At 36.2% G+C, this 21,445-nt stretch overlaps 2 protein-coding genes and 1 long non-coding RNA gene across 4 annotated transcripts; 1 reads left to right on the top strand and 2 right to left on the bottom strand.

Annotated features, from left to right (window-relative positions):
- Positions 1-4,250: 4,250 nt before the first annotated feature.
- On the bottom strand, positions 4,251-7,036 carry LOC132047798 (uncharacterized). Its single transcript, XM_059438782.1, has 3 exons — positions 6,866-7,036; positions 6,480-6,599; positions 4,251-4,953 (listed from the first exon to the last, which is right to left on the bottom strand). The coding sequence occupies exons 1-3, from the start codon at positions 7,034-7,036 to the stop codon at positions 4,693-4,695; spliced, it is 552 nt and encodes a 183-aa protein (XP_059294765.1). The 3' UTR covers positions 4,251-4,692.
- A 21-nt stretch (positions 7,037-7,057) lies between these two features.
- On the top strand, positions 7,058-7,412 carry LOC132048247 (uncharacterized). Its single transcript, XR_009412934.1, has 2 exons — positions 7,058-7,149; positions 7,251-7,412. It is a non-coding gene; the product is annotated as an uncharacterized LOC132048247 (long non-coding RNA).
- Positions 7,413-7,658: 246 nt separating this feature from the next.
- LOC132046299 (uncharacterized) lies at positions 7,659-17,064 on the bottom strand. Of its 2 annotated transcripts, none has more exons than XR_009412682.1 (4): positions 16,871-17,064; positions 16,631-16,717; positions 12,044-12,131; positions 7,659-7,793 (listed from the first exon to the last, which is right to left on the bottom strand). XR_009412682.1 is itself a non-coding variant. In XM_059436882.1 (4 exons), the coding sequence occupies exons 1-3, from the start codon at positions 13,861-13,863 to the stop codon at positions 12,046-12,048; spliced, it is 399 nt and encodes a 132-aa protein (XP_059292865.1). In that variant the 5' UTR covers positions 13,864-13,892; the 3' UTR covers positions 7,659-7,793; positions 12,044-12,045. The 2 variants fall into 2 exon arrangements, 1 of the variants encoding a protein (XP_059292865.1); XM_059436882.1 differs by lacking the exons at positions 16,631-16,717; positions 16,871-17,064 and adding exons at positions 13,474-13,634; positions 13,712-13,892.
- Between the last annotated feature and the right edge of the window lie 4,381 nt (positions 17,065-21,445).

The raw sequence follows: 21,445 nt of genomic DNA, 5'->3' as shown, positions 1-21,445 counted from the left end.
ATTACATTAATTAACATTTAATTTTCTTTTGATTTACTTCTCGAAATAATTTCAAATATAATTTATGTACTGAAATAACTTATGAGGAAATATTTACAGTGAATATCTTTATTATTTTAAGTAAAAGCATACATTTGAGTTTTTTTATATCCAAAAAGTATTTAAAGTTAATTTTTAAAACACCGTTTATTTATAAAAGCATGAGCGAGATAATATTTGTAATCAAAGAATATTGATATTTTTAGTTTATCAAAATGTTAAAAAGGTGGGTTAAGTTGGACAGGTTGGATTATGACCATTCGTTTAACCCATCTTGACTCAGTCCATCTTAGCCCAAACAAGCTTTGGGTAGGGTTGGGCTTTGCCCCATCTATATGTTCAGCCAATCTTAACCCGCTCAACTTTAGCCTAAATGGCTCATTTGCCACCCTTGTGCGTGCACTACCAATATATAGACGTTAAAACTGTTTTTTTTTTTTTTTTTTTATATCACAGAACAATTCATTTCAATTGGCTCTCATTCTTCCAAGTCTTGCTGTCCTTTTATTAATTCAATGTTCATATCTTTAGTTTATCATCCCTCAGTCTTTGATTCTGATAATTGAGAGGAACAGGGGACATGATAAATTTCTAGAATTGGTCCCAAATATGCAACAACTTGAGGGGGCAAAACTTAAAAAGCGAAAAGATCAACAGTGTATTTTGAGCAAAACTGCAGAAACAGCATTTCTGAATCAATGTCGGCATTAGCAGGAAAGTACACGTGGCAGCATATGGGAAGTCCAAATCACATGATCAGTTGGAAATCCACGTCGGCAACTTGTGCTAAGGAATTGGTTGCTGGCTGAGAATTTAAGGGCTTCCATGTGCACTGCTTTGATGAAAAAGGACATAAGTACACATGCTGAATCATTATTTCTTACTACTGCCATACCATATAATAAGGTCTCTCTTTACACCATAAAGTCCTTGTTAGGTGACATGAGTAACATTTATAACCAACAGTGAAGTAAGGATTTTCACTAAGGGGTTCAAAATATGAAAAAGTAAACACATCAAGAAGCCAAAAGGGTTTCGACGTCTACTATATATATATATCAAATAATTTTAACCATGTATAAACAATATAATTTTCGCCGAAGAGAGTTTGGATGAACCCTCCTGGCCCTTCCTCCCTCCGCCCCTGTTTATAACATCTTATTTTTCATGCACTGCTTTCTTTTTCACAGTTTCAATCGCTACGTTTTAATTAAAATATGATTTGAATTGCTATTTTCCGTTCATAATTTTGATACAGATGATACACTAGAAATCCGTTTAGGTAAGTTACCACGACTACATTATGGTTCAAATATTTTAAAGTATGTATTAAAGCATCTTCAAAATTGGTAGGAGTATAAGAAATACCTAGCGTGTCATTAGAATTCTTGGCTGCCGGGCGATCTTGATTGAGCCTTCTTATCAATTTCTCATGCTAACAAGACATTATGCAATGTTAATGTCATCGAGATAATCGATTTCATATCAAATTCCATCAATTAAGTTATTTTTTGAAAACTACGAGACATTTAAGTAAAGAAAGATCTCTTCACTATTAAGTAAAAGACCTAAAGGGTAAATACAACATTGCTTGGCAGCTTCAGGACTCTTATTGACAAGATAAAACAATTACTCTCTCAAACAAACTTCATTGCTCAACATTGTTATAGAGAGGCAAATCAGATGCTTTGGCCAAATGGAGTATGGATGGACAAGAAGAATTCTTTTATGATATCAAAGATTTCCCAAAAGTTGCAGCTCGTGCATACACGGTGGACAGAAACAACATGGCCTCTATAAGACTCAAGCAGAGGAAGAATATATATGTATAAAAGTGTTAATTTTTTTTTTTTTTGGAAGCTGATCTTTTGATTTTGAGAGCTTACTTCTCTGTACATGGTAGCCATTAGCACTTAGGCTGATTTTAATGCATCAGAAGTTTAGCTTATTGCTTTAACCTCTGAATCCTGTATATTTCTCTGTTATGAAATAAAAGAACCACGCCCCCTCAAAGGCGTAAATTATGTAAAAAAAGAAAAGAAGTAAAGACCTCATAATTGGAGAATTCTCAAATATGACAGATAAATATTTTTGCCCTGCCCAATTTGACGCATAAGAATCTAGGATATGTATGCAATGTGTGATCATAACTAGTGTTAGAGAAATATAATTATCTCTCATCATTTGTGTAAGGGTTTTAAAGTGGTTTATGATATTTTGGGTCACTCCACTCATTATCTTAAGATTTTGAATTGGATGTTTAAATGCTTTTACACATCTAGACTTTGGTGAGTCCGTTTGCACAACCGTTTTCATCAGTCGTTCTCTCTCTCTCTCTCTCTCAACTCGGCACATAGATCTGTTCTAGCTAGGCTTCTTTTTCTCTCTCAATTCCAGCCCATCGAGTGACAAACTTTACTACATGCCCACTTCTTAGCTTGTTTAATCTACTCTCACCTGTCAGTTCTAAGCCCACTATTCAGCTCGTTGAACGTGATCTCTCTCACCCTACATTAAGTTCACTTTGATTTTTTTTCCTTAAAAAAAAAAAAAGAAGAAGAAGAAGAAACAAAGAGACAACAAATATTCGATACACGTGTATACCTAAAAATTGAGTTACTCGTATGGGAGAGTGTTAGAGAAATACGCTTGTCCCTTACCGTTTGTGTATGAGTCTCCAAATAGATTTATAATGTCTTGGTAATTTCATTATCTTAAGGTTTTGAGTAGAATGCAAAAATTGTTTCACAACCATAACCATGTTTCTCCCAAAATTTGAAACCAACTGAAATTACGTCAATAACATTGAAACTAGTTGTCGAAAATTTTGTTTTGCAATTGATTAATACTAGTACAAAAATGTGAACCGCTATTGATTAGTGAGGTATATTATAAGTACATTGGTATTTTATGATAAAGTTATTGATAAAGATTATTTTCAATCTTGTAAAAGATACATGACTTATTTTCACATCAAAATAGTTTAGAAATTTTCTTCCATCTAACTCAAAACGTTGTTGTAACTAAAATTTTAGTATACGGGTCTTTTGGTATTTATGATAAAGTGATAACAACAATTTCGAGGGCGGAAATCGAGGATACAACAATGGTATGGAAGAATCTATGGAATGTTGAGAAAATTCAGTTATATCTAAAACGGAAAAGGGCCAAATATACCCCTGTACTATCAGAAAAGGGTCATCTATACCCTTCGTTATACTTTAGGTCCAAATATACCCCTACAGTTATATTATTGGTTCAAATATACCCCTCCACTGTTAAGTTTATCCAAGGTGGACATCCAATCCTATGTGGCATTGACATTTGATGAGGTGGATGCCACATGGCATGCCACATAATCGCCCTAACCCATTTTACCCCTTCCCTCTATTTAGTCTTCCACCACTAAAATTTTCTTCCTCTCCACCACCATTACCGCCACTATCACTACTAAAAAAACAGGTTTTACCGACCTCAAAAAATGGCTATTTCCGACCTCATGAGGTCAGTTTTAATAAAAAACCGACCTCAAAATTAGGTCGGAAAAGAGTGGGTCGGTAATATAACCGACCTCATGAGGTCGCAAAAAACCGACCTCACGAGGTCGGTAAATTTTTTTACGTAGGATATTAATTATATAAAGTACCGACCTCATTAGGTCGATAAATTATATTAATAATATAATGATATGAGTTTAACGACCTCATGAGGTCGGTAATTTATATGATTATGCAATATATTGTTTTAGATTTTCGTCATCGTGAGATCGGAATTTTACAATTTTTGCAAAATATTTACAGAAACCCGACCTCATGAGGTCGGTAATTTCTAATTTTTGGGAAAATTTTACAGAAAACCGACCTCATGAGGTCGGTAATTTGTAATTTTTGGGAAAATTTTACAGAAAACCGACCTCATGAGGTCGGTAATTTGCAATTTGTAGAGAATTTCGCGTAAAACCGACATCACGAGGTCGGTAATTTACAATTTCTCGGGAAAATTTTCCATAAAACCGACCTCATGAGGTCGTTAATTTTTAATTTTTTTGAAAATTTTGCGAAACCGACCTCGTAAATTTCGGTATTCTGGAAAAAAATGGGTGGAATCCAACTGCTATTCCAGCTGCCCCCCTGTCAACATGAAAACAACTTTATATTCAACTAAAACCAACTCAAATAGCTGCCAATAATTCACCAAACTACTACAAATACATAAAACATTAAGCTACTTCAACAAACACATATACTACAACCACTAATACATCAAATTCAATTCGAAACTACTTCAAAGTTGAATCAAAACGTCATTCAAACATTCAAAAGAGATATTAAACTACTTCAACGTTTGCAAACATCCACAAAACCTTAAACTAATCTACACTAAGTTAGTCTACAACACTAGACTACTTCACCCCTCGCAAACATCCACAAAACACTTACACAATCCACAAATCCACCACAACATTAACATTCAAACACGCCTTTGTGTGTTTGACACGTGAGTCCCATCATCATCCGCACCACTAGATTGAGTATGGGGGTTACGAGCATCATCAGCACATGAGGGAATCCCCCTCGAAGCAAGTAATGCGTCTAATTGGGCCCTCATACCGTCAAACTGCATATCCCTTCGCCTCTCCCTTTCCTCTGAGGCCTATAGTTGGCTAGATAGCTCGGCAATCTTTTGCTCCATGGCCATAGCCCTCACTCTATCAAACAACTCGGTATTGGAAGAATGTAGGCCTTCCAGGGGTGACCGGTATTGACGAAATGCACGATGTGGCATTCCGTAAGCTGTGCCAAACCTAGTGGGACCACCAACACTCTCAAGCCACCTTTCCTCCCTTTCTTCTGTCAGCTGTGTGTTGGGTGGCTGAGTACGAAGAAACTCCGCCTTTGAATGTTGATATTGATTCTGAAATTAGAAAGTAAAATTAGCAACCAAGTTAAATCTCGAATTCAACAGAAAAAACTATCAAATATTTAGTAAACAACCAAAATAGAACATGGTTGAAATCAATACTACTAACAATTCAACTAAAAGATGGTTGAAATCAATTGGCTAACTTCTTCCTGATGCAAATAGTGAAAATAAGAAAAGAAATATGTTGAACCCAATTTTATTTGACTACATAAACCATAATCAGTATTGATACCATCATGTAAGTATTTTCAGTTCACTCAATTGTTTCTCAATTTTTGGTGAATTATATACTATTTTGCATATTAGGCCATTAGCTGAATGCTATATTTGATCATTGAAGGTTTTTTTTTTTTGGTTATATAAATGTTTATTGTGGCAGTGACTTTAAAAAAAAAATTGTTAACTACTGATTTTACTCTTCACTTCGTTATCATGATTCCAGCCATTGTCAACACAAGCATATTTTCCTACTAAAATACTGTCAAGATGATGTGAGGTAGTACTTATAGATTTAAAGCCTCATAGCCATTCTATTATTACATAGTTCGATTATTTACCTTACCTCTGCTCTATTTCTGTGATAGAAGAAGATTCACTGCTCAGTGATTAGGAGTTGATGCAATGAAAAATATTTTCGTTCTCATTCTTGTTGATACAGAGATGGTGTGGTTCTCTCTTCCTTTTTAATTTGAATCTTTATGCTAAATCTGCTTTTCTAGTGTTTGTTTTAGAAAGTTAGAAAAAAAGAATCCTTCCTAGTTAAGTTACTTTTTGCTATAGGTATATCTCTCTGTTTCTTTCATGTTTTATTACTTTTTTGTAAGGTTGCTGCTTTTATTTTGTTTACTATGCCAATGACGACTGAGTTATTCCGTGTCAATTTCTTGAAAGAGCTCTTATTTTGATTATATTCTTGGAACATAATGAGTTGTCCTGTTATTCCTTTCCTATTTCTTGGTGAGGGATGATATGCGAAGCGAGGACTTCACTATTATGATGTTTCCTATTTGTTGTCTAGAGATCAAACCAAGCTTTCTGCCTCTATTGCTAAGGAGATGTAAGTCTTGTTTATGTTGTTCTGATGGAAATTCTAGAGATATTTATTCGGCTCTATTATCTGGTATAGGCTTTGGATAAGTATATCCATTTGTTGGATACTTGTAGAATTGGTAATTGAGTTATGTTATGTATGCATGTTTCAGGGGCTCTTATACTAAGCTACACAGGTATTCAGAGGCTCTTATACGAAGCTATTCATATCTAAATATCTCTTGATCAACACTTGCATCTCCTTAAGGCACTACAATAGGTTTTTGTACGTGCGTTTTTCTCCACTCATATGCATGTTGGAAATATTTTCTCTCACACGTGACTTACATATTCAATTTACTTCAATCCATATACAAACTAGATGAAGTAGATGAAATTACGTCTTAACCAATCAGTTTTCAAGTAAGTCACTCGCTATAGACAACTTAATCTAACAAACAAAATATGAAAAATAAAAGGAAGCTTACGTAGGTCCGCTCAGCCCGTTCCTCACACCACTGGTCTGGATCATTAGTGTTTGCCTTCTTCTTCACGTGAGTGATCTTGAACCCCTCATCTTGAGGCACTGGCATCCCCCGTTTTAGTTCCTACAAAAGAATAAATTGATTAGACAAAAAGAAAATAAAGTAAATTCACAATCCTACAAGTACAGTTAAGGTAGACTTGCAGCCTTCCTCCTCACGGCCTCTTGGCTCATAGCCCCACTAGTGTGTGGAGCACCTTTCGTCGAATTTCAAGCCTTCTTCCCTATGTCACTTAGTTGTAAGAATCTTTCATTAGTTGTCCAGTAATGAAGTAGCTTGGCATAGTTTTCAGGAAGGATCCACTTGGGCTTCTTATTAGATTCACGAACCCTTCCTAACATGTCACCTAATAAGCGCTGAGCTTTCTTCTTGAAGTTTTGGGCTAGGCCGCTCTCATTCAGGGCGCCGTACACATTTTTCCCGCAATGAAAGTAAATGAGTTTATTAATAAGGAATCGATCAATATAATCGGATTGTACACTTAAAAATAATAAATGCATATACCTTAAATGCATAATAAATCTCTGGCGATTTGGTGACATCTGGCCCTAAGTAGGTGAGTCTTTAAATAGTTTTTCTATCTCATCCGTAAGGAGTCTTGAAGCTTTGTCTGGTAACCAACTACCAAAAATATAAAAATTAAACACTTAGAATTGATTTAGAGCATAAACTTTGGATAAAGGCAACTGGTGATAGGAGTGCTTCTAGCAGAAGGAAACTCATACCCGTATCCTGCAGGCTCGATGATGAGTCGCCCTGATGAATCATAAGATTCCAGTGGTGAAGCACTTACACCTCCACGTAAGTCATTCACGGTAGGAGTGTGAGGCGCAGATCTACTTTCTCGAAGATCAGGACCCGTAATATTGTACTGTTCAGTAGATGATGAAGAATGATGTGATGCAGTCGGACTGAGAGTGGCCGTCCGAGTACCACTAGACGTAGCCCGCCGAGATCCGGAAGTATACCGAGCGAAGCCCCCGTGAGGTGATAACCCGGCGTGGACATCATCGAGGGGCTGGGGAGGCGCCTCGGTAAAGCCCCTCGCGCGGAGCCATAGGGCCGACCAAAGTCAGATGGAGGTGGAAGACTATATGCAACGCCGTTCATGAGGGATCATAAGGCAATGGAGCACCGCGTGCGGGGGAGACGTGGCGACGGGCTTCTATCTCTAATCACAAGGTCTTGTTGTGGTCTCTGGGAAACCCCCGTCTCCTTAGCCTTCTTTGTTTTCTTACCCTTTTTTTCACCTGCCATCTATACAATAATATATGTAAGTATCGCAAATATAAATTAATCGAAAAGCAATACATAGTAGTAGTAATACATGTTTGTTACTCTAATACACTTTATTAGATTTGGCTACCAAAAATAAAACACGCTATAGTTCAAAATGCAAGCAAGTGGCAGATAAAGAGGTGGAAGTCCCAGTGAAAATAAATGGAAAGAACATCAGCTAACCTTGATGGTTTTGGTCTGTAATTTAGCTTTTGGAAGAAGAAGAGGTGGAAGTCCTAGTTGTGAAAGAGACAGCTAAGGAACCTGCCAAAATGGAAGCGTAGATGAAACTTCAACGTTTGCTCTTCAACTACATCGTAAACCGACGTAAATATGCGAGATGGTGCGTGGCCGACAATGGTGTTCGAGTTCGGAGACAAACCTGTTCAAATGGAGACAGATGCTAAGGTAAATCAGTAAGCAAAGAAATCAGGTATTTATGCAAAGAAAAACATATAAATCAGCAGCTCAATATGGTGCAAGAAGACACATAGTCAGGAAAACAGGAAATATTGCTACTGATGGCTACTCATACTATGCATGGAAAACAGGAAATGCTACTGATCATAATATGGGAAATAATATAGGAATAACTGGTTTACTATGGAAATACATTCACTTCTGCCATGTTCACTTCTGCCATGGATTCTTTGGAGCAGTTCTAGTTTTATTATTTAGATTATTTCATTGGTTAGTTATTGGTAATATCAACTTAGGATACTATAAATTCTAAGTTGATCGTTAGTCTAATTCTTTCATTTCATATTAGCCTTTGGCTACAACTGTAAAGAATGTCTGCAAAATAATACATGTGCGGCTAAGGTTCAGTATATGCCCAAGCTGCAAATTGGTAAGCGACGAATTAATTCCTTTGTAAAGTTCAATGCATAAGAGACCAAAAGAATTTCAAGCCTGTAGCAGTCCATTCGACAGAAAGGAAAAAGAACTGCATACCACAAAAGAGCAATTGAAATCATCAAACACCCGGTATGAATTTCTAGGAGAATTACAAAAAAAAAAAAAAAAAAAAAAAAAAAAAAAAACCCTCTGGATAAGTTCTTTGGTGGATGAGGGCATTTGGTCAGATGAAGAAACCAACACAGATGAAGTCTGATGCATTGAAGTTACAACCAGGGGGGAGTTCTGGTTTGTTTTCTCTGGTGCAATGCTAGTTTTCAGGAAACATGGCATGGGAACAAAAGAGTTTGGACATGACCTGGTGTACTTTGAAGACTCCTGGGGCAATTCAGATGTACTGATCAAGTAGACTAGGAGACTAAGCAGTCATGCTGAGGTGCAAATGTGCTTGGTGCTGGATAGTGTGGAGGGAAGTTTTTTAGGCATTCTGCAACTCATAATACATGGAAAACAAAGACATCAGTAAGCTTGGTGGCTCAGACCTGGTTTTTTTACTCTAACAATGTGCTCTATTTTGCAGGTTTAGCATGGACAACAATTGGTGGCCAGGGAAGCTAAGATATAACTGCATCACTGATCTTTACAAATAAAGAAATGATGTGGTGTAGTTTTGATTCATTCATGAAGTTGGTGCTAAATGAATGCAATGCAGGCAACAGTGCGTATTCGGTTGAAAAGATCATTGGGCACAACATTTGTTCACATAATAACGAAAAATGAATACCGAAGATGCACAAAAGAGATCTCCAAATGGTTTTTCTTTAAGCCGGGATATATGCCAAAGACAATAAAATCGTAACAATTAGATGAACTCGAAAAGATTATGACAGACTTGTGTCAAAGTTGTTACCTGGTAAAAAAGATATGTTTTGCCACTTCCACTAAGCCCAGTGAGTACAATGGTGTTAGATGCCGTACGCTTAATTGAACAAGCGAACGCAGGTGGAGAAGTAAATAAAGGAAATTCTTCAAATTTCAGCCTTCAAAGAAATTCAAAATGGATGAGCAAACATCTAAAACTAATACATGAAACCATTCACCGAGTCTCATCATAGTAAACAAATGTGTGAAATAGAAATTACAAAATGTGGGATCAAAGATGAGAAAACAAGACAAAGAAAGACTAAACTTTGAGTCCCTCCTTGAGAACTCCGTCCCGCAACCCGGATTAGCAACACACTCAAAAAATGAGTCTTGAGATAAGTGATAGAAAGAGCAACTAAGCCTAACACATTTTACTTTGTCCCCCTTGGAAACAACCGGACTAGGCATAATTATGTTAGGTACGAGCCTTTGTCATAACTATCGTGTCGTTTCGATCCCCCGCACTCTACAAATATATTCATTGTGAACTATTCGAGCAGACTTATAGCCACAAAAGCTGCCACTTTTGGATATTTCATCAAACTAATGCACTCAGCGGCACATCCATAGACGAATGAAATTCACTTGTCAAATAGCAGGAAGCCTTAACAAAATTAAAACACTTATAGGTATACTGAGAATATTCCAACCAATCAACCATACAGCAGTAAATGAACATCGCAAAAAAAAAAAAAAAAAAAAAACTACCTACAAAATGTGCTAAGGCAAAAATCAGCATACCAGTAGCATTAACAAAGGTAATACAATAGACATGTCAACCCTTAAGTACCCAAGATGACCTTAAATCCATTCAACTAAAGCAAGGAGTATAGACAGATGATCCAAAATAGATGACTCATGACACACAATCACCTTAAGACTCTTAAACATGTTACTTTTTTCCCATGGACAACTTATACAAAGATACATTCATTTACTGAGGATCCAAGGATCACAAGACAACAAATTATCAGCAAGTAGAAGGGCAGAAATATTACAATATTACAATAGGCATGTGCAGTTTTAACTCATGTCATGGGTACACAGACTCATCAAGATTCTGATAACAACTAACTGGTGTGCAGTTTTAAAAATTGACTCTCTAGTCCATGTTTTCAACCTTAAACTAACATGTGATCTCATTTGCCTTTTTTAGTTGTATCAGGATACCTAAACTTCACATTATAGCAATAAACCAGTAAACCTACTGTCACAGCCAAGTTGCACATCAACAATTTTAAGAATATCAAGTTGTCTCTTTCTATTTAAACTAGATTAAACCTTTAATGTCACATTGCACACTTGTTCAGTCATGTAGAGTTATTAGGCAAGTTCAAAAGATCACACAGGCTCATTTTTAAATCTTCAAAGTTGTTTCATACTAGTACAATAACACTTAGTAACTAAACCTACTTATGACAGCCATGAGGGCTAGACAAGCACACAACATTCAGCCAAATAGACAAGAAGTTAAAACACCATAGCAACTGAACCAAATAAAACTTAACCATCATAAACCACACATGGTAGGCTAAACCAAATAAGGGATTAATTAATTGGATTCCAACATGATGATCCAAACTGGGATAGATGATCAACTTTCATGGGTCGAATACGATAGATTATAGATTAATAGCCCAAGCTAGTTACACATACATGACAAACATAATAGAGAACGGGAGATTAAACACTTTACTTAATCATGATGAGTTAAACAAAGAAGCAATGGAACGAACATTATAACTAAGCTAGTCGAACTATACTCAACATAGTAACAAGGAACTTGAATGCTACAACTAGACATGATAAACTCAAGCAAAGAAATAGAAGTACTAGACATCATAACTAAGCATGGTAGGCTAAACCAAACAAGCAAAGAAGCTAAACAATATAACTAGACATAATGAACTGGATTGGGAGATTAATCACAGTAACCAAGCATGATAAAATTGAACTAAACAGAGAAAACAAGAAGAAAAAAAAAACACTAAATAACATCAGCTAACAAACACAAAAATGAGGAAAAATGCAGGGAAATAAAAGGGAATAGGGATTACCTCTTTGCAGTGCAGCCTATTCTCAGTATACCTATAAGTGTTTTAATTTTGTTAAGGCAGTGTTTTAATATTCTCAGTATACCTATAAGTGTTTTTGCATTTTTCAGCAGGAAGCCGCAGATGAGTTAATTTTTAATTTTTAATTTTTAAAATTAGCCCTAGGCACCAAAATTGGCCCTGGAACTCAACAAGCTAGCAGAGAGGATACTAGTACATCAGGTCATGTAAATGCCGGTAATTTGCAGGTTTGTCTAACATTCACTAATGTGCATCAGGTCACTACCATTTTGTCAAGTTCATATTTTCTACATGCTTGCTAGTTATGTTAGTTTGCCTCAATAGGATTAGTAAGGTAAAATTCTACAAAAGGGAAAAATTCATAAAACGTACCACTACACCGTCAAGATTGTCAAGTGCATTACCCCTCTCAGATCTCTAAAATGTCGAAATGGCTCGAAGAATGTCTTCGTTGCGGTATCTAAAAGGAAACAAAAGAGAAAGAAACAACATAAGGATGCTTTTAAGAGGCTAAGGAGGAAGAATAAAGACGCACAAAAATGTAATTTCATAAAACTTTCCAACTTCAAAACACTGATAGTATTCGAAAATAGAGTAATAAAGCTAAACCATTCCAGATAGAACCTATAAATCGGAAGTAAACAATCAGCTACTAATTTGAACCATGTAAAGAAAATATGTAAGTCTAAAAAAATTACTTACTAATTGCTGTTAATCCTCATCCCCATCGCCATCTCCCTCTTCTGACCATTCTTCCTCATCAGTTATTTCGTTTTCATTATTACATTCGTTCACCTCTGCATTGATATCTTCTGCATTTATTTCTTCCAATATGTGTTCCGCATGCTCTAAATCATCTTCTAACTCATTGTCAACTGTTTGGTGAACAACTGATATGTCATCATCTTGGAACGCAACAGGCAACACATTCTCCACTTCCACTCGACCCAGGCTTAGCTAACTTTAATGACCACCCACCAAGCGTACTTTATCCGGACGCAAGGGACAAGGAGCATAGTACACTTGTCTAACATTTCAGCAATAACGAAAGGATCATAAGTCGCATACTCCCTCGTGTGATTTACTTCTATGATGTTATATCGCTCGAGTATCCTTGTACCTCTATTGGGGTTGGATCAAACCACTTGCACCGAAAAGTACAATTTTTTTTTGCCACCACCGAATATTCCAGCTCTAGGATCTCCTTAATTACACCATAATAATCGACCCCAAACTTGGTTTCCATCCCCACCTTTAACCCAAACCCCGCTGTTGTTAGTTTTCGTATGCTTAGATCGTTCTTCGGTAGTAAATTTAAAACCATTTACCACATATTTGTCCATAGAATAGACCATACCGGGTCCCCAAGATATGTCCTTTAAAAGTTGGTCACGGTAACCATACTCAGACCGTAAACCTATTAATAGTTAAGAAATAGTAAGTTAGCAATAATATAATGCGCACTTTTTAAATTATATTAGCTTTGTGAAAAGGCTGTAACACTTACATAATCGTTAAACCACTTCCCAAACTGGTCGTACACTTTTTCAATGCCATTTAAATGCACAAAGTAGCTGTCCGACAAAATGGAGTTTGAGTTAGTTGTTATGCTTTGTACTTGGATATTTAGTGCAAAATAATAATAACTTACTCATAATATCGTTGAACTTCCGGGCAATTTAGCAAGACATGTATCGATGCAGATTTAGACTCCATATCATTAAATTCTCTTGTACATTTTTTTGAACCTGAACCCGGTCGATTGAAGATTGATATCGGCTTCGCTAAATCATCATTCTCACCTCCTTCATAATGCCGATTAGGTCTATTTCGCAAGCATGGCACATCATTCCCAAAGTAGTAAGAACAGAAATGAGTTGTTTCCTTAGCAAGGTAGGATTCGCAAATTGATCCTTCAACTCTATGTTTCTGCTTGACACCCCGTTTAGACTTGCCAATAGTTCTGCATAATATTATTTTAAGCATGATTTTTTTAAATAAATTAGTAGAGAGAAATAAATAAAAATTTACACCTATTACCTCTCGAAGGGATACATCCAACGACAATGAACTGGGCCTCCGAGTCGAGCTTCCTCCGCAAGGTGAATTGGAAGATGTTCCATCACATCGAAGAAACCCGGTGGAAGAATTTTCTCCAACTTACTAGTTATTACAGGAATATTCTGATGCATCCGATTCAGGTTGTCTACCCTCAACGTACTGGAACACAAGTCTTTGAAAAACAAACTAATTTCACATAGTTTCCGATTCAAGCTGTGCAAGTTACTAAATGCATAGGGAGTAAAGTTTCCATGAAAACATGACAATCATGGCTTTTCATCCCATGTAACTTTCCTTGCGCCATATCAACACGTTTTTCCAAATTTGATGCATACCCATCGTGCATCTTCAAGTTCTTAACCCATTCACAAATCTTTCGCTTATGATCCATTGTGAATGAATAACTAGCCTTAGGCTTCAAGACCCGTTCCCTTTGTCCCGCAACCATAACTCTTTACGCATACAATATTCCCGTAAGTCCAATCTTGCCTTCGATTATCTTTTGTTTGCCCTTCGACATCCATAACCGTGTTAAATAAATTATCAAAGTAATTTTTTTCAATGTGCATAACATCAAGATTATGCCGAGAAGATTATCCTTCCAATATGGTAACTCCCAAAATATGCTCGTTTTTGGTCCGGGCTTATGTGCAAGCCCATACCCATCGAACTTGTACGGTAGTTCTTCAAGAACTTTTGGAAAGTTCTCAACCCTCTCCCAAATTTCCTCTCCGAAAGTCTTGGAGGTGGATAGTTTCGTTCAATTTTGTTCTTCCTAAATGCATTTTTCATACTCCTAAACTCATGATCCATTGGCAAGAATCGAATATGACAATCAAACCATGAATTTTTTTTGCCATGCTTTAAAGTGAACGATTTAGTATTCTCCATTGCAAGAAGGACATGCTAACTTTCCAAAGGCCATCATCCACCCGCACAACATCCCGTAGCGGAAAATCATTAATAGTCCACATTAAAGCTGGCCCGCAAATTAAAATTTTGCTTAAGAGAAACGTCAAACGTCTCAACCCTTCAACCCACAACATTTTCAACTCATCAATCAAAGGTCGCAAGATACATCAATCAAAACTTTTGGATTACGTGGGCCAGAATGATGCAAGTAAGGAATATATATGGACTAGTCATACACAACTCGGGTGGAAGATTATATGGTGTTAAGAAAACAAAGCAAGAAGAATATGGTGCAAATAGAAACGAATGTGGAGTGAATCCATCGAACATAAACCCAACCTAATGTTTCATGGTTCACCCGCAAAGTCCGGATATGTTGTGTCAAAATGTTTCCAAGCCTCTCCGTCGATGGATGACACATAACACTGTGCGGCCTTCTATTTTCACCGTGCCATCTCATACGAGGAGCGGAGCTATTTGATGCGTACAACCTCTTTAACCTGGTGTAAGAGGTAAGTAACGCATCGCCTTAACGCAACCCTCTTCCCGCTGCGAGTCCGCTTAAAACGAGCTCTTCCACAAAACTTACAAGATTCTAAACCTTCATCATCCTTGTAGTATAACATGCATCCATTTTCACAACAATCAATTCTCATCGACGAGAGTCCTAACTTAGACACTAGTCTCTTTGCCTTATAGTAATTTTCGTGTATCTCTAAATTCGGGTCAACTAATTCATGTATAAGACCAATCACAAAGATCCATTGCACCTCGAGGAACATTCCAATCTGATTTGATGCTTAATAATCTAACAATGAATAGACAATTGAGAGTGGGGACTCGTCATATAAAGGCCGACTAGCCTTTTTCAACTATTCAAAAAAACGACTAGCTTCTTCATTTGGAGCTTCTTCACCATGGTTACCGGATTCAAAATCGGAATGCATCCCATAAGAATCTTGAACCATGTCGTGCATTCTAGAATTTTGGACATTAGGTTCCACCGCCCTACTACTTTCACCAACAATAAAGTCTTGAAATCTACCAAAACTACTATTCATTTCTCCATGACTAGTCCACACTGTATAATCTTTTTGAAAGCCGTCTTTATAGAGACGAAGCCTAACAATCTCTCGGTTTCTCGTAATTCCTACATGACATATCACACAAGGGCACCTAACCAAGCCATGACTTAGAAAAGTTTCAAGTGTCATTGCATAGTCAACAAAAGCATCGACACCATCTACAAATTTTGCCTCATCCCCTCTGTTTTCGTTTGTCCTATTATACATCCAATTACGAGATTCCATCTACACAAATAACACCAAATTTGAAATTGTTAGGGAACAAATTCAATGTTTAATTTAATTCAATGTTCAAAACCCAAATCACCAGTTGCCCTAGTTAGCAAATTAAAGCTTCAGACTAGGAAAAACTAACTAGGACAATTTAATGTAAGAAAACTTCAAAGTTAATTATCATTTATTTACCTTTTCCATCCTTTATCGACCAATCTTTTTGGAATAGTAAAGAACGTCATGATTCTGGACTTATTCTTGAATTTCCGTAAAGAAAAGAATCATACCCTGTAGACTACTTCGGTACTCCAGTCATTTCTTTACAATTCAACAACTAATATCCTTCATTAATTATTTTCTTTTTATATCTCTTTTTTTGTCAAAGTCCTACACGAACTTTACTAATATGACAAAATGGTCTCTTGTTTTTTAGCCGATTAACGATGCCATCATGCCCTAAATAAAGTTGTACAAAACAATGGAAGACAAAAGACAGCAACATAACAATTACGGTGTTTCTAATTCCAAATTACATGACAAAAGACAGCAAGATGGTGTTTCTAATTCCAAATTACATGCCAAAAGACAGCAAGATAACAATTACGGTGTTTCTAATTCCAAATTACATTAAGCATCAATTCAACAATTAAAATAGAGAAAGAACATTTTGAGATAGGAAAATACACACCAGAAAGATTAAGGAGACTGTCGACTAATCGTCAAAGTTGTCAATAGAGGCAGCGGCACAATGATCTCCTAAATCAAGCACAAACAACTGAGAAAAGAAAAGGAAAAAAATAAGGGGAAGACTGGGTCAATTCCAGCCAAGGCTTTAACATTTTGGGTAGAGTAACAAAAAAGGGGAAGTAACTTTGGGAATTAAAATGAGAAAGGAAATCAGTGAATCAAATGAGAAATTAGGGCTTACCCAGAAGATGGAAAATGAAGGTGGAGAGCATTGGAAGAAGAGAAGGGCGTGAGATATGGGGAAAATGAAGTGAAGAAAGTTTGAGAGTGTAGAAAATGGCGGAGAGATCTGGAAGAAGTAGTCTTTTTTCAGGTGGGTAGGGACGGCGGCGGCGCGGGGTGACCGACAGGAATGGTGGTGACGTCGCCGGAGTTACTAGGCCAGAGAGACGGGAGGGGAGAGAAAAGAGAGGAGAGGGAGCGCATCTAAAACGGGAACGAGGTTGAAGAGTTTAATTGGGTTTATTTGGCTGATTATACCGACCTCATGAGGTCGGTATATTTAATAATTTTATTTTTTATTTAAAATAATACCGACCTCGTGAGGTCGGTATTCTTTTAAATTAAAAATAAAGTTATAATATTTGTCATCAAATAAATTTTTCTGACCTAGTGAGGTCGGTACATTATTTTTTCAAATTTTGGTACAATATTACCGACTCGAGGTCGGTTTATTTTTAAAAAAATTTAAAAATAAATCTTACGACTTTACCGACCTTACGAGGTCGGTTTTTTTTTCCGACCTCCGAGGCGGTTTTTTGAGGTCGGTAAAACCTGTTTTTTTAGTAGTGTATAACCATCTCCATATCTAAAAAATAGAATGAGTTCGTACAACTAAGACAAAGGAAATTTTAGTGCTACCTAGGATATCCACTATGAACAAGCTTTAACCCGTACCCCTCAATCATAATTGCAAGATATTAACGAGTTCAACTTTAGTTTCTATTGAATCCATACTTTTTAAGAATTTGAATTTAGAATTTAATTGTATCAAAAATTATTAGATTTAATGGATCCAATCAATAAGGTCGTATCCATCCTCCACTAAATTTAAACAAAATAGGAAAAAACATGAATGCACAGAACTTCCGTTTTTTCATTTCCTCTAGTTTCCTTTTTCTTTTGGTCCATTCTTTCCCCATCGGCGGACCTTCATCGGTCAGCTGCTATTTTCCCCTCTATCAATTCCTATATCTTGATAATATTTCATAAACGTGGTGCTTAACCTAAATCGGATAAAACTTCTACAAAAACAGTTCACAATGTTTAGCTAAGCTATTCACAATAGCAAGTAAATGTTACTGTGCTTAAAAAGTTTCATCTTTCAAGTTAGATGTCATGGTGGCGGCGGCAGAATGGTGATAGAGGGGTAGAGTATTTTAGTGGTGGAAGAATAAATAGAGGGGAAGGGTAAAATGGGTTAGGGGCGATGGTGGCATGCTTTATGCAGATCCACTTCTTCGGTGTCATGTAGAATTAGATGTCCACCTTGGACAGACTTAATGGAGGAGGGGTATATTTGAACCGATAGTATAACGATAGGGGTATATTTGGATCAAAACTATAACAAAGGGTATATATGACCCTTTTCTGATAGTACAGAGGTATATTTCGCCCTTTTTCGTATCTAAAATTAAAGGTGCACAGTCAAACTGAAAATGCTACTAAAAAATCTGGATAATCACTTACAAATGCGCCAACTGCCAGCGTTCTAAATGTAGAAAATTTATGAAGCAAATAGCTAAACTAACAAAGACTGATAGTCAAGTTTGAATTACTATCGCTATCCCAAAATAAGTGTCGTTTTAACAAAAAATAAGTGTCGTTTTAGGAACTCAAGACAAAAAATAATACTGTAATTGTTTCCAACTATATTCTTATATTAAAGAATTACTTCTTAATAATGTTCAATTTTGAAAAAACATCTAATAAACAGGAGTAACAAGTTAGCAAACTATGCCTTACATTTATTGTTTTTCTTATTGAAGGTAAAATGAGCTAAAGCGATGCTTAATTTGAAGCGGAGGGAGTACGAAGTGTCATGAGCATCACGTCATCACTAAAATGGTACAAAGTTTCCAATCCCAAGATTAGGCAACTAATTTTCAGTAAAGCTTTAAGGTGCATTTAGGAAGGGTTTATGCCAAGTCATTAACTGGATCTTGAAAGCACAGCAGAATTAGGAATAAACATGGAATAAAGTAATTTATTTGAAAAGATATTTTATCCCCTTTTTAATTGAGCTCCTTACAAGTTACATCGCGAGTCGGGACAACACTAGTACTCTTTACTTGCTGACCAAATTCATTGGCAAATTGGGTTCGCCGTCAATGGTAGTTGAAATATGTGCTAACTTTCTGGTACACAAAGACAAATTGGTCCCAAAAGTTTTGACTTTTAATGGTGGTTGGAATTAAAACAACTTTTTTGATTTAATTCTATTCAATTCGATTCGACATGTATCAGCAATAGAGTCCATCGTACACCCGAAGAATCAAAAGGATCGGTGCCTGAACTATGAAAATATGACAAAGTTGTGCATATTAGTTAAATTAAAAAACAGGTCAAATACAACATAATTTTGGCTAACTCTTTAACAGTCCTGTTCAAAAGGAATTGGAATAGTATAGAAGTAATATGGATACTATACGTCTTCCCCAGACGAAATGGGATTAGCAAGAAAGTAGTTGATGATTCAATTTTACCACTAAGTCTAATCAGCAATTTCTCATCAATTATAGTGATGCCAATTTTGTAGCACCTGATAAGGACTGAGAGGTTATTGTAGAAAAAAGAAAACCAGCCATTCAGCGAGTTTATTGGGGACAAATTCATCCTTGAAAACGATTTTTCTCGACATCATATCATAAAGTAGGTTGAGTCCGCAACATAAATAATCCCAAAAGTGTGATTTTCATTCAAAATAACCCACAAAAAAAAATATATGACAAAAGTACCTTTTGCGCACAAAATTAGTCTACAAGAAACGATTTAATCACATCGGTCACATTAAGTTCTATCGCGGCTCTAATTTTGTGCACAAAAGGTACTAGTTTTATTTTCCCACACTTTGTATATATGGCAGCTTTACAGAAATTCAATCCTGGTATTGTTGTAGAGTGTAAGCTCGTTACCGGTAATATTTTCAATTTTGAACATTCAAATTATGCATTGATAGTTTTACCTATTGTCGGCCAGTCATACTCACAGATGGCACGCATGTGTATGGGGTATACGACATCAAGCTATTGATTGCAATAGGGAAGGATGCCAATGGGTCGATATTCCCTCTTGCTTTCGCCATTGCCGCTAACGAGAGCAACGAGACATGGGACATGTTTTTAACACATTTGAGGTGATATGTTATTAAGGATCGTATGGGCATATGCGTGTTATCTGATCGACATCAAGTCATATTGAACAATATGTTTAATTTGACGAGGTGAAAGTCTTCCTTTGCTTACCATCGCTTTTGTTTAACTCACATAAAGACAAATTTTCAAACAAAATTTGAAAATAGCACACTAAATAAATTGATGTGGATAGCTGCAATGGAGCATCAAGGAAAAAAAGCTACTTTACTAGACTAAATATAAAAATTAAAAACATTAGCTCTTTATAATATGGACTGAAGGGAATAAAGAGAAATAAAAAGGGCCTTAATTTACTTTCAATTGACTGTCAAATCTCAGAGAGGAAAAATCAGTCCTCTTGTTGTGGGGCTAGGAGAGAATTTAAAGAGACGGGGAAATTGGGTCCCAACATTAAATATGGAAAGCGTCCAATTTTATCGTCTAAATGGGACCAACTAATAGGCCCACTTTTCTGCTTTGCCGACGTACTGTCCCCAGGATACTCTCTGTATAATTCTACTCCACTTGGTGGTTGTTTGATATAAAATACCAATTATGTATAAATTATAGAGCAAAAATTATGAATAATAATGAATGAATTGTTTTGCGGTCATCGATAATGAACGAAATGTTATGTCCTTATTAATAATGAAAAGATCATATATTCAGATATTTTTTTCCCTCGATGAGCGAGAAATGTATCTGGAACATACCATTAGGATCAATCGTAGCCTTTCGAAACTCAGAGATATATACGACGAGATCATAACTCCCTCAACTGTTATTACTTGAACTAAGCCCTATGCAGAAATTACTTCCTTTAAAGTAAATTTATTTTTAAACAGTTTAATCCCTCCTAATATATGTATTCGTACTTTATACTTCATACAGTATCATTTAGTAACATCAACCGAACGGGGAATTGTTAGTTCTTCTAATCCTTTCAACCAATTACTCATTACCTGGTTCAATCAATTACCAAAGTAAATTGATAGAGATGGCTCAAAACCCACAATTAATGTTTGACGGGTTCATTTATTAAGCGGAACATGTTTGATAGTGACAAATAGGTGTCATTTACTGTCTGAGAGAAATTAAGGGTGTGTTTGCACTGTATCTTTCAATTTTTTCATATTCGATTTGTCAAAATTTTGAAAAGTAATTTTTCTAGGACAAGAAGTTTTTAAAATGAGAAAAATAACTTTTCTTATGGAAGTAGAGAAAACAAGTTTAAAGCCGACATTCTACATTAATTGTGTCCTACTCACTCTCCAACCTCATCTTCACCCCTACCCCCGTAGCCCCATCTCCACCACCCATGCACGCCCCTAACGCCCACTCTCACCTCTCATAGGATATGGATAGATTATATCCAAACGTTTTTATGATAATATCTTTTTGTT

Source organism: Lycium ferocissimum, chromosome 2, assembly GCF_029784015.1.
Source record: "Lycium ferocissimum isolate CSIRO_LF1 chromosome 2, AGI_CSIRO_Lferr_CH_V1, whole genome shotgun sequence".
NCBI classification, from domain to species: domain Eukaryota; kingdom Viridiplantae; phylum Streptophyta; class Magnoliopsida; order Solanales; family Solanaceae; genus Lycium; species Lycium ferocissimum.
Note: the sequence above shows the minus strand (reverse complement) of the source record. Positions and strands in the feature narration are given on the sequence as shown.